We start from the raw sequence: 12,035 nt of genomic DNA on the forward strand, positions 1-12,035 counted from the left end.
TAGGCTCTTCTGCTGGGGAATAGCTCTTCCTGTGGTTCTTTTCTGTGAGTCCCACTTCCCTGATAGAATAGCTCTCCAGCTCTTATCAGATCAAGGTGTTTTTTCCATGTTTCTAGAATTTCTGCTCTGGACCAGACTCCCACGTGCATGCGTGCTCAGTTGCTTCAGTCATGTCCAACTCTCTGTGACCCTGTGGACCATAGTCCTCCAAGCTCCTCTGTCCATGGGATTCTCCAGGCAAGAATACTGGAGTGGGTTGCTATTTTGTCCTTCAGGGGATCTTCCAGACCCAGGGATCAAACCCGAGTCTCTTATGTCTCCTGCATTGGCAGGTGGGTTCTTTACCACTAGCGCCACCTGGGAAGCCCCCAGACCCCCCAAACCAGAGAACAAAACAGACACCCTGCCCTTCCTCCCAGTCTGGTGAGAGAAACGGCCAGGCACCCTCAAGTGTGAGGGTGGGACAAGTACAGGATGTGTTTAGAGGGTGTAGAAGGGGACCCTCCCATGCTTGGAGATCAGGGAAGCTTCCTGAAGGGATGGCATCACAACTGAAATATAAAGGATGATGATGAGGGAGCCAGGTGAAAAGGATGGAGAGAGGAAGAAAGAACAATTTACATGGAGACCAAGGCAAGAGAGATTGCCCGTGTTAAGAGCAGAGAGGTGCTCAGACCGGCTGGGGTGCCACATGTCAGGAGGTTCAGGAGAGAGATGCAGGGTCCAGATTCCCCCTGGCTTTGCAAGTCATATTAGGCAGTGGAGGGTAATGGGGTCAAAGAAATATTTTATGGGTGATCAACTATATGTTCTAAAGAAGACTCCAGCCTTCTCAATTTCCGAGCCACCTGCCAAGCAGCCTCTGACTCTTCCTTAAAGACAGGGGTCCTGGCAGTCTCTGCTGAGTGCTTTCACCTACCCTCAACATTCACACACAGATTATTCCCACCATTCACCAGAAACCACAGTCGGTCCCCAAGGGGGCATTGAGGGCCTCTGTCTTGCTCAGTTGTCCTGACAGAAGCTAAGCCCATCTTCCCATTGTCTCCAAAATTAAAACCATCCCTCTCCTCCCCACAAAGTCCACTCATTCTGTGAGATCCAGAACCAATGACAGTTCCCCCAGGAAGCCTTTTTGACTACTGTGACCTCAGGTCTCTTTTTAACCCTGAGTTGCCACCCCACACAGTTTGCCTTTTTTTTTTTTTTTTTTTTTTAATTAGTACCAGTGGGAGAAACTGCTGGTTGTCCCTATACATCCTGAGTGCATGGCAGGTTGGAGAGTGGGGCACTGGCAAAAGCCACAAGAGAGTCATCATGCTTAGCAGTCACCATGCTCCAGCTCTGAAGGGGCCTCACAATGCTGGGACTCATTTCAGAGAAGAGACAGTCCTGGAGTAAGACAGAACCTGCTTGTGCTGGGGGAGAAAAAAATCCAGGGGTCTTGGCTGGCGGCTCAGTGGTGAAGAATCTGCTTGCAGGTGCAGGAGACAAGGGTTTGATTTCTGGTCCGGGAAGATCCCCCAGGTTTAGGAGCAACTAAGCCACAACTATTGAGCCTGTGAGCTCAATTGAACTCGAGAGCTTGGGAGCCGCAACTGCTGAGGCCCGCGCCCTGGAGCCCATGCTCTGCAGCAAGGGAAGCCACTGCAGAGAAGCCTGGGCACCACAGCTAGAGAGTAGCCCCTACTCGCTGCAATTGGAGCGAAGCCTGTGCAGTGGCAGAGACCCAGCACAGCCATAAATTAAAAAAATAAATAGCTTTGGCTGGGTCTGTAACCAATCAAGAATATTCCTTTAAAAAAAAAAAATCCTCATCTTCAGGCTTCCAGGCCCAAGTTCTTTCCCTGCTCCTTTCCAACAGCAGCTAAACCAGCAGCAGCAGCTGCTGCTGCTGCTAAATCGCTTCAGTAGCGTCTAACTCTGTGCGACCCCATAGACAGCAGCCCACCAGGCTCCCCCGTCCCCGGGATTCTCCAGGCAAGAACACTGGAGTGGGTTGCCATTTCCTTCTCCAATACATGAAAGTGAAAAGTGAAAGTGAAGTCACTCAGTCGTGTCCGACTTTTCGCAACCCCATGGACTGCAGCCTACCAGGCTCCTCCGTCCATGGGATTTTCCAGGCAAGAATACTGGAGTGGGTTGCCATTGCCTTCTCCGAAACCAGCAGCTGAGCATCAAGGATTTCAGAAGAGGAAATCAGGCTTTTGGCACTGGGCAGTGAGCATGTAATCAGGTAGCCTACAGTAGTGAGGGTTTTCCTCTTCTTTTCCATGACAAGGGCACCCCAGTGAGGCTCTGCGGGAAAACTTATCCTCAGTGGAATACCCTTGGGCGAGGCTGATCAGGGTGCTCTGTTCTTCCAGAGATAAGGGATGGTCCTAGGCCTTCTGGTGTTCTCTCCCTGGAATTTGCATCTCTCAGAAATTTGCCTCACGTTAGAAGCCTAATGGAGCTTCCCAGGTGGCCCAGTGGTAAAGAATCTGCCTGCCAATGCAAGAGACGCAAGTTCGATCCCTAGCCTGCTGGGAAGATCCCCTGGAAGAGGAAATGGCAACCCACTTCAATATTCTGGCCTGGGAAATCCCATGGACAGAGGAGCCTGGCAAGTTATATAGTCCATAGTGTCGCAGAGTCAGATACGACTGAGCAAGCCTAATGAAGTCTGAAGCTGATGCGCTGAGGGACCGGGAGAAGATTCACAGAAGGGGCCATGCCCTGGGCAGTCCATCCGTTATTTCTTCCTCTTGAGAGCCCCTAGAGCCTCTACCCACTCTGGTCCCCCATCTTCCCAACCCCAGTTTTCCAAATGTCTTTGAAGTACAAAACTCCCATAGACTCCTTCCTGCTTAAGTAAGCATATTTCATTTCTATTGCTTGAATCCTATATAATACAATCCTGCCAAATAGAATTTCTATTTTCCCCTGTTTACTATCAATTTCCCCAGATGATCTGTTCTTACCGCCCTTGGGTCCCTCGGTGTCCCTTCTTCCTCCCAGAGAGAGTAACTTAGGGAGACGTTGATGGGAGAGATGAGATCTTGAATGCATAACTGAGGGCAACAAGATACACCCCTTGTCACGAGTTTAACCTTTACCACACTTTCAGTGAAAAGACATACCTTGTCCATACTTTATAAATGATGGAATTCAAGCAGCTAGTCGTCTGAGAACTTACCAGTCATGCGAATACATTTACTACACATCAGGTGTTTGTGAAATGCCTGATTTGCTTCTCAGTGCCAGTGTTTATCCTTCAGCCCCAATTCCAAGGCTGTACTAGCCATCAGCACTTTTCCTCCCTGAGTCCTAACAGAAGCCCCCAAATCTTTGTCAAACTCCCCTAGGCAGCAACTATCAAAGTTTGCACAAAGAAAAAAACTCTGGAATCACCAGAATATCTTAGGTCCTTGAGAACAGGAGTGAGTCTTAGTCTTTTTAAGAAATTAATTTATTTGGGCACTAAATATCCATAGCACCCAGGATATTTAGTTGTGGCATGTAGGATCTTAGTTCCTGGACCAAGGATTGAATCTGTATCCCCTGCATTGCAAGGGGGATTCTTTTTTTAGAAATTAATTAATTTATTTAATTGCATACTTTATTTCTATTATTTTTAAAAAATTTTATTGAAGGATAATTGCTTAACAGAATTTTGTCGTTTTCTGTCAAACCTCAACATGAATCAGCCATAGGTATACATATATCCCCTCCCTTTTGAACCTCCCTCCCATCTCCTGCCCCATCCCACCCCTCTGGATTGATACAGAGCCCCTGTTTGAGTGTCCTGAGCCATATAGCAAATTCCCGTTGGCTATCTATTTTACATATGGTTTTCCATGTTACTCTTTCCATATATCTCACCCTTTCCTCCCCTCTCTCCATGTCCGTAACTCTATTTTCTATGTCTGTTTCTCCATTGCTGCCCTGTAAATAAATTCTTCAGTACCATTTTTCTAGATTCTGTATATATGTGTTAGAATATGATATTTATCTTTCTCTTTCTGATTCACTTCACTGTGTATAATAGGTTCTAGGTTCATCCACCTCATCAGAACTGACTCAAATGTGTTCCTTTTTGTGACTGAGTAATATTCCACTGTGAATATGTACCACAACTTCTTTATCTAGTCATCTGTTGATAGACATCTAGGTTGCTTCCATGTTCCAGCTATTGTAAATAGTGCTGCAATGAACAATGGGATACACGTGTCCTTTTCAATTTTGGTTTCCTCAGGGTATATGCCTGCAAGGGGGATTCTTAACCACTGGACCACGAGGGAAGTCCAGAGTCTTAGTCTTTTATGTTATTATTAATACCAGTGCCTGACACTTTGGCACATAAGGTTGTACTTATGTAACATTTCTCCCGACTCAAAGAGGTAGGCATCATTATCAAATTAAACACAAGGAAAGAGCTGTAAGAAGGTGACAAAATTTCCCTAAGGACCAGAACTAGGGAGTGAACCCAGACCCTTCCAACTCCCAAGTCTGAAGTCTTTCCATGATGTCACAATGCCTCTTCTCTGGCAAGTTTCTGTGTAAAATGTCTAAATTCTATGGTGGGGATTTGTGGTATGAGACAGACAGGCTCTGAATGAAGTAAGATTGTGAGCTGATAATTGTTGAAACCAGGAGATGAATAGTTGGGATTTCATTGAACTACTTTTTCTACTTTTGTATGTCCAAAATTTCCCTTAATAAAAAATTAAGAACAAACTTATACACCAATTTTATACTCATTCTCCTATGAAATACTTAATAGACCAGGATAAAATTTAGTATCAATCCTATTTCACACAGGATGGTTGTCAGCAAACTGAATTTGGATATTTTAGCAGTTATTTAAACTAATAATAACTTTAAAAAATTCGTTTGGGGATGGATGCTAATAATAAATGACCATGTATACCTGGAAAATAGTGACACACCACCATGCCTGAATATTCCATAGGACTACATATTCTGTAGCCATTAAAAATAATCTGGGGATTTCTCTGGTGGTCCAGTGGTTAAGACTCTGAGCTTCCAATGCTGGGGGTGAGAGTTCGATCCCTGATTGGGGAACTAAGATTCCACATGCTGCTCGGTGTGGCTCCCCCCCCCAAATTAATAAATCTGAAAGCTAGACTGCAACATTGATATACAATATGTGAAAAGAGTATGGGGAAAACAGTAAGTACTTTACAATTGTAGTCATGTTAAAAATGCCTGAGGATATGGATTAAGGACTCTAAGAAAACACGCTGTTTATTACTACTGGGGTACAGAGAGGAAATGGTAGGACTGGGAGATCAAGGTGACTTGTGACCCTCGCTGGACAATGATGGAGCTGAGCCTGGCACCGGGGCTGCCTCCCGCTGCGGTCAGCTTGTCCACCCCTCCTCTGCCCTGAGCAGCCTTGCTGGCTCCTTACCGGGAAGTGGAACCAGAACATAAAGCAGGACTTGACGGAGGTGACAGCTGTGTTCCCGTTGAGCTCGTGTTTCCCTCCTGGGAACAACCCCCGGCTTCGGGTCCGATGGCCGTCCAGCTGCAGAGTGTAAGTGAGGTTGGCAACCGGGTGCCCTGGGCAGAGTGGAAAGGCGAGAGGTAAGTGGCGGATCCTGGGGCCAGGGGCCGGGATTTGGGGCCACCTAGAGGACAGCACTGACCTTGGAAGGTGGAGATGAGAGACTTGACCTGGAAACAGACTGTGATGTTAACACCTTCTTTCTTCTGGTTGCTGGTGGAGTAGGAGCACTCGACTTCATGCACTGGGATCTCAGCCGGGGAGAAAGATATGCTTGTGATAATGTCCACCACAGGCCGGGAGCTGCAGGGCAGGAAAACAACCAACACTCTCCCTCGGCCTCAACTGCCACCACCAATCAGACCTGGGGCTCCAGCAGAGTCCAGAGGACTTCCCTTCCCTACAGCAGATCTCAGTGCCACTGTCTCTTTGCAACAACAATAATAATGATAATTCATTAGGGCTTCCCACAATAATTCATCCTACCAGCCTTCCAACCTATTTTCCATACAGAAGAGTGAGTTTTTAAAGAGAGGTCAGGGAAATCCCTGGTGGCTCAATGGTTAGGGCTCCAAGCTTTCACTGCCAAGGGCCTGATTTGATCCCTGGTTGGGGAACTAAGATATTGTACTACTTCAATGCCAGTAACCTTGCAAGGATGCCCCATGATATTCAGAATAAAATCCAAACTTATCACTGTCTGTGTCACCTCCCTCTCCAGTTTTACCACCTACCACACTGACCCTCCTTCAGTGCCTTATACATATCATACTTTTTTTTTTAGTATTTTTAAAAATATCTTGGCCCTACTTATTTATTTATTTTTACATTGTGGCCTCAAGGCATGTGGGACCTTAGCTGATCCCCAACCAGGGATCAAGCCTGCACTCCTTGAAGTGGAAGCTTGGATTCTTAACCACTGGACCACCAGGGAAATCTCGACATGTCATACGTTTGCCTTCCTTATAGCCTTGGCACCTCCTGGGCTTTTGACATAGAAAGCTCTTATCCCAGATTTCTGCAAGCCTGCTTCATTCTTTCTTTCAAGTCCCAGGTCCTCAAACAGGCCTTTCTTGGCCACCCAACTATAGTAGTTCTCCCCTGCTATTCCCTCTCACAGAACCCTGTTCATGTCCCTAGTGGCACTCACCACAATTGTAATTATCTATTTATTTTCATTTTTGATTATATGTCCCCACCACCACCACCACCCTGCCATACACTCTCCAGTCAATGCCTGTTTCAGGACTGAAGACAGTAGGTGCACAATAAATAAATATTTATTCACTATATAACACTACATGAGGCTTCTAGTGACTCTAAAACAGGTGTCAGGCAGGAAATGCCATCACCATTTCAAAGATGACTAAAACCTTGAGGTCCTGAGAAGCTAAGTGGCTGGGATAGGATGACCCAAGAAGTCAATAGCTATCTTCGACTTGAACCCAAATGACCAGGTTCTAAAGCCACCACATGCTTCAGCAGGAGGTTTTAGTGTCAGACAATTGTTGTTTAGTCGTTAAGTTGTGTCCAACTCTTTGAAACTCCATGGACTGCAGCCTACCAGGCTCCTCTGTCCATGGGATTTTCCAGGCAAGAATACTGGAGTGGGTTGCCATTTCCTTCTCCAGGGGATCTTCCCAACCCAGGGATCAAACCTGCATCTCCTGCATTGGCAAGCGCATTCTTTACCAGTGAGCCACCAGGGAAGCCGGTGTCAGACAGACATAGGTTCAAACCCCAATCTGTCACTGAACAGCAGCTGTGTAATCTGGAGTAAGACGCGAAGCTGGTATAGGAGAACCAGGCTCACAGGGTTGGGCTGAAGATCAAATGCGCTGACGGCGATAAGCATTTAGCATGACGCCTACTACACCGAAACTGCTCAACAGATGAGAGCTGCAACTATCCCCAGGTAGGACTCAAGAGTCCTGTCTTACCTGAGCACAATCACCTGGCCCTCAGCCCCCACAGCCACATCTGCCAGGCCATCCCCGCTGAGGTCCTTCACCCCATGGATGGAGCGTCCAAACCATTGAATTCCTGAGAACATCTGGGTCCCTTCTATCCGCTGAAGCCAAGAGAGAAATTCATGGTAAGCTAGTGGAGAGGACGGGCAGAAGGGTGGGAAGAGCTGGACTAGGGAGCAGGATTGGAGTTTGAAGGCTTCCAGGGGCCTGGGAATGGGTTCTGATTGGCAGCTTGGGATCCTCACCTGACTGGGTCGGGGGCTCAGCCCCCCTTGCTGCCCATTGAAGATGTACACTGCGCCTTGCTCCTCCAGAGGGGCTCCCACAGCCACGTCCGTCAGCTCATCCCCGTTGATGTCTGTCAGGGCAGCGATGGCGGCTCCAAATCGCCCAAGGGGGTAGCCGGTCTCCCCCTGCAGCTCTGAGACCATTTGGAACTCCAGCTGGGAAGGAGCAAGGCGACAGCTTCCACCTCAGTCACTCAGCAAGCTTTCACAGGGTGAGGCACTGTGGATCTGGAGTGTGTGTGCATGCTAAATTGCTTCAGTTGTGTCCGACTCTTTGCAACCCCATGATATGTAGCCCTCCAGGCTCCTCTGTCCATGGGATTCCCCAGGCATGAATACTGGAGTGGGGTACCATTTCCTTCTCCACTGGACAGGAAGAACACTACAGAAATACTGGGGGTGGTCCTCTCCAGAACTGGAACAGTACCATCACACCAACCTGGGTTCAAGTTCCAGCACCACCTTTTTTATTTGGCAGAGTTCTAACTACTGGACCACCAGGGAACTCCCCACGTTTGCTGTAAGTGTGACTTTGTGCCTTTGGAAAGTTGCCCAACTTTGCTGAGCTGGGACACTTCCATTCATAAAGCTCATAGTATCCCAGAAAATGATTATGAGAATCAAACAAGGTATCCTATGTATAAAAAGTTTGGCACTGAGCCTGGCACATATATCATCCACCCCTGCATACTAGCTATTGTTTGTCATTGTTCTAAAGGTCTGATTAACACAGGGTCAGACAGGGAACTTTCAGAATAACTGAGACCCGAGAAAGCCTGGGAGTCTCTTTCTCGAACATTCTGTGCTTAGTGTTCTAGTCCTCACCTGTTTTTTCTGGTAGATAAACACCCGGCCTCCTCTCTGTTCCCCATAGTACAGGGGGGCTGCAATCAGCAACAGCTCTGCCTCCCCATCTCTGTCCATGTCAACGCCACACAACTCGCCACCAAAATAAGAGCCGACCTGCAAGGAGAGGAAGACATTTGAGGAAGAAATCCAGAGCCACACACCTGCTTCCTCATCAGCTGCACCACATCCATCTTACTCCAAGCCCTCAAATAAAGGTTCAAGTCCTGGATCCTGAAACAAGCTGGGACCTGAGACAAGCTGGGACCTGCAACACCTTGTGCTTCAGTGTTGCAATGCTTGCACCTGGACACATCTCTTTGTATTTTGAATAACAAAATACAAAGCAACTGTATGAGACTAAAAATAACTGTGTATGTGCGCGCAGTTAGGTCAAATTCTGGTCAAATGAAACAAACAGACCAAAAAACCTAACTGCGGCTTTTGAAGAGCTGGGGCAAAACAAGGGGTTGGGAGCAAAAGCAGGGCAATGTGCATGCCGACTGCACCCAACACCACCTAAGGAGTGGGCAAACCACCTAAGTCACCCCTCCAGCCCGACCCCTGGATGCATCCCTACCCTCACCTCCTAGAAGGAACAAGTCTGCCCCCTCTCAAGGAGCAAGCCCGCAAGGGAACCTGTTGTTCTTGATCTGCCCTGCTGCATCAAGGACCCCAATAAAACAACGCCTGAGTTTCTTATCTGGCCTCTGATCAATTTCAATTGTTGAAGGAGGCCAAGTAACAATCCAACTTAGAGCCCATATGAATTCAGACAAGCAGGGTTCTTTTTATTTGTTTGTTTAGTGTGGTCCATGGGCTTAGTTGCTCTACGGCATGTGGGATCTTCCCGGACCAGGGATCGAACCCATGTCCCCCTGCATTGACAGACGGATCCTAATCCACTGTATCACCAAGGAAGTCTAAACTGGGTTCTTAAATTAGCAAGAAAGTGAAAGTGTTATACGCTCAGTCGTGTCCGACTCTTTGCCACCCCATGAACTGTAGTCTGCCAGGCTCTGCTGTCCTGGGATTTCCCAGGCAAGGACACTGGAGTGGGTAGCCATTACCTTCTCCAAGGGATCTTCCTGACTCAGGGATCAAACCTGGGTCTCCTGCACTGCAGGCAGATTCTTTATCATCTGGGCCACAAGTTCAGTTCAGATCAGTTGCTCAGTCATGTCCGACTCTGCCACCCCATGGACTGCAGCATGCCAGGCTTCCGTGTCCAGCACCAACTCCCGGAGCTCACTCAAACTCGTGTCCATCGAGTAGGTGATGCCATCTAACTATCTCATCCTCTGTCATCCCCTTCTCCTCCTGCCTTCAATCTTTCCCAGCATCAGGGTCTTTTCCAATGAATCAGTTCTTTGCATCAGGTGGCCAAAGTATTAGAGTTTCAGCTTCAACATCAGTCCTTCCAATGAATATTCAGGACTTATTTTCTTTAGGATGGACTGATTTGGATCTCCAGTCCAAAGAACTCTCAAGAGTTTCTCCAACACCACAGTTCAAAAGCATCAATTCTTCAGTGCTCAGCTTTCTTTATAGTCCAACTCTCACATCCATACATGAGTACTGGAAAAACCATAGCTTTGACTAAACGGACTTTTGTTGGCAAAGTAATGTCCCTGCTTCTTAATAGGTCGTCTAGTTTGGTCATAGCTTTTCTTTCAAGGAGCAAGTGTCTTTTAATTTCATGGCTGAAGTCACCATCTGCAGTGATTTTGGAGCCCCCATTCCCCCAAAAAAAGTCTCTCTCTGTTTCCATTGTTTCCCCATCTATTTGCCATGAAGTGATGGCACTGGATGATCAGCCATCAGTTCAGTTCAGTTCAGTTCAGTCGCTCAGTCGTGTCCGACTCTTTGCGACTCCATGAATTGCAGCACACCAGGCCTCTCTGTCCACCACCAACTCCTGGAGTCCACCCAAATCCATGTCCATCGAGTAGGTGATGCCATCCAACCATCTCATCCTCTGTTGTCCCCTTCTCCTCCTGCCCCCAATCCTACCCAGCATTAGAGTCTTTTCCAATGAGTCAACTCTTCGCATCACGTGGCCAAAGTATTGGAGTTTCAGCTTCAACATCAGTCCTTCCAATGAACACCCAGGATTGATCTCCTTTAGGATGGATTGATTGGATCTCCTTGCAGTCCAAGGGACTCTCAAGAGTCTTCTCCAACACCACACTTCAAAAGCATCAATTATGCGGTGCTCAGCTTTCTTCACCGTCCAACTCTCACATCCACACATGACCACTGGAAAAACCATAGCCTTGACTAGACGGACTTTTGTTGGCAAAATAATGTCTCTGCTTTTAAATATGCTATCTAGGTTGGCCATAACCTTCCTTCCAAGGAGTAAGCAAGCGTCTTTTAATTTCATGGCTGTAGTCATCATCAGCAGTGATCTTGGAGCCCAAAAAAATAAAGTCTGACACTGTTTCTAATGTTTCCCCATCTATTTGCCATGAAGTGATGGGACCAGATGCCATGATCTTAGTTTTCTGAACGTTGAGCTTTAAGCCAACTTTTTCACTCTCCTCTTTCACTTTCACCAAGAGGCTCTTTAGTTCTTCTTCACTTTCTGCCATAAGGGTGGTGTCATCTGCATATCTGAGGTTATTGATATTTCTCCTGGCAATCTTGATTCCAGCTTGTGTTTCTTCCAGCCCAGGGTTTCTCATAATGTACTCTGCATATAAGTTAAATAAGCAGGGTGACAATATACAGCCTTGACATACTCCTTTTCCTATTTGGAACCAGTCTGTTGTTCCATGTCCAGTTCTAACTGTTGCTTCCTGAGCTGCATACAGGTTTCTCAAGAGACAGGTCAGATGGTCTGGTACTCCCATCTCTTTGAGAATTTTCCACAGTTTGTTGTGATCCACACAGTCAAAGGCTTTGGCATAGTCAATAAAGCAGAAATAGATGTTTTTCTGGTACTCTCTTGCTTTTTCGATGATCCAGCGGATGCTGGCAATTTGATCTCTGGTTCCTCTGCCTTTTCTAAAAGCAGCTTGAACACCTGGAAGTTCACAGTTCACATATTGCTGAAGCCTGGCTTGGAGAATTTTGAGCATTACTTTACTAGCATGTGAGATGAGCGCAATTGTGCAGTAGTTTCAGCATTCTTTGGCATTGCCTTTCTTTCAGATTGAAACGAAAACTGACCTTTTCCAGTCCTGTGGTCACTGCTGAGTTTTCCAGATTTGCTGGCATATCGAGCGCAGCACTTTCACAGCATCATCTTTCAGGATTTGAAATAGCTCAACTGGAATTCCATCACCTCCACTAGCTTTGTTTGTAGTGATGCTTTCTAAGGCCCACTTGACTTCACATGCCAGGATGTCTGGCTCTAGGTGAGTGATCACCATCATGATCATCTGGGTCATGAAGATCTTTTTTGTACAGTTCTTC

At 46.9% G+C, this 12,035-nt stretch overlaps 1 protein-coding gene across 8 annotated transcripts in view; it reads right to left on the reverse strand.

Annotated features, from left to right (window-relative positions):
- ITGAL (integrin subunit alpha L) overlaps nt 1-12,035 on the reverse strand; it is a 44,737-nt gene that overhangs the window by 11,907 nt on the left and 20,795 nt on the right. For 6 of the 8 annotated variants that reach the window (XR_014072286.1, XR_014072285.1, XM_081553041.1 and 3 more), the window contains 6 exons: nt 8,595-8,732; nt 7,728-7,925; nt 7,453-7,583; nt 5,655-5,815; nt 5,417-5,568; nt 2,964-3,053 (listed from right to left, as the gene is read on the reverse strand). Coding sequence is in view for 6 of the 8 variants with exons in the window: in XM_081553041.1 (XP_081409167.1) it covers nt 2,964-3,053; nt 5,417-5,568; nt 5,655-5,815; nt 7,453-7,583; nt 7,728-7,925; nt 8,595-8,732 (870 nt within the window). In the remaining 2 variants the exon portion in view is untranslated. The remainder of the gene's footprint in view (nt 1-2,963; nt 3,054-5,416; nt 5,569-5,654; nt 5,816-7,452; nt 7,584-7,727; nt 7,926-8,594; nt 8,733-12,035) is intronic. The other 2 variants (XM_081553040.1, XM_081553039.1) reach the window with 1 other exon arrangement.

This window comes from Giraffa tippelskirchi, chromosome 13 (assembly GCF_054371585.1).
Source record: "Giraffa tippelskirchi isolate mGirTip1 chromosome 13, T2T-mGirTip1v1.2.pri, whole genome shotgun sequence".
Taxonomy (NCBI): Eukaryota; Metazoa; Chordata; class Mammalia; order Artiodactyla; family Giraffidae; genus Giraffa; species Giraffa tippelskirchi.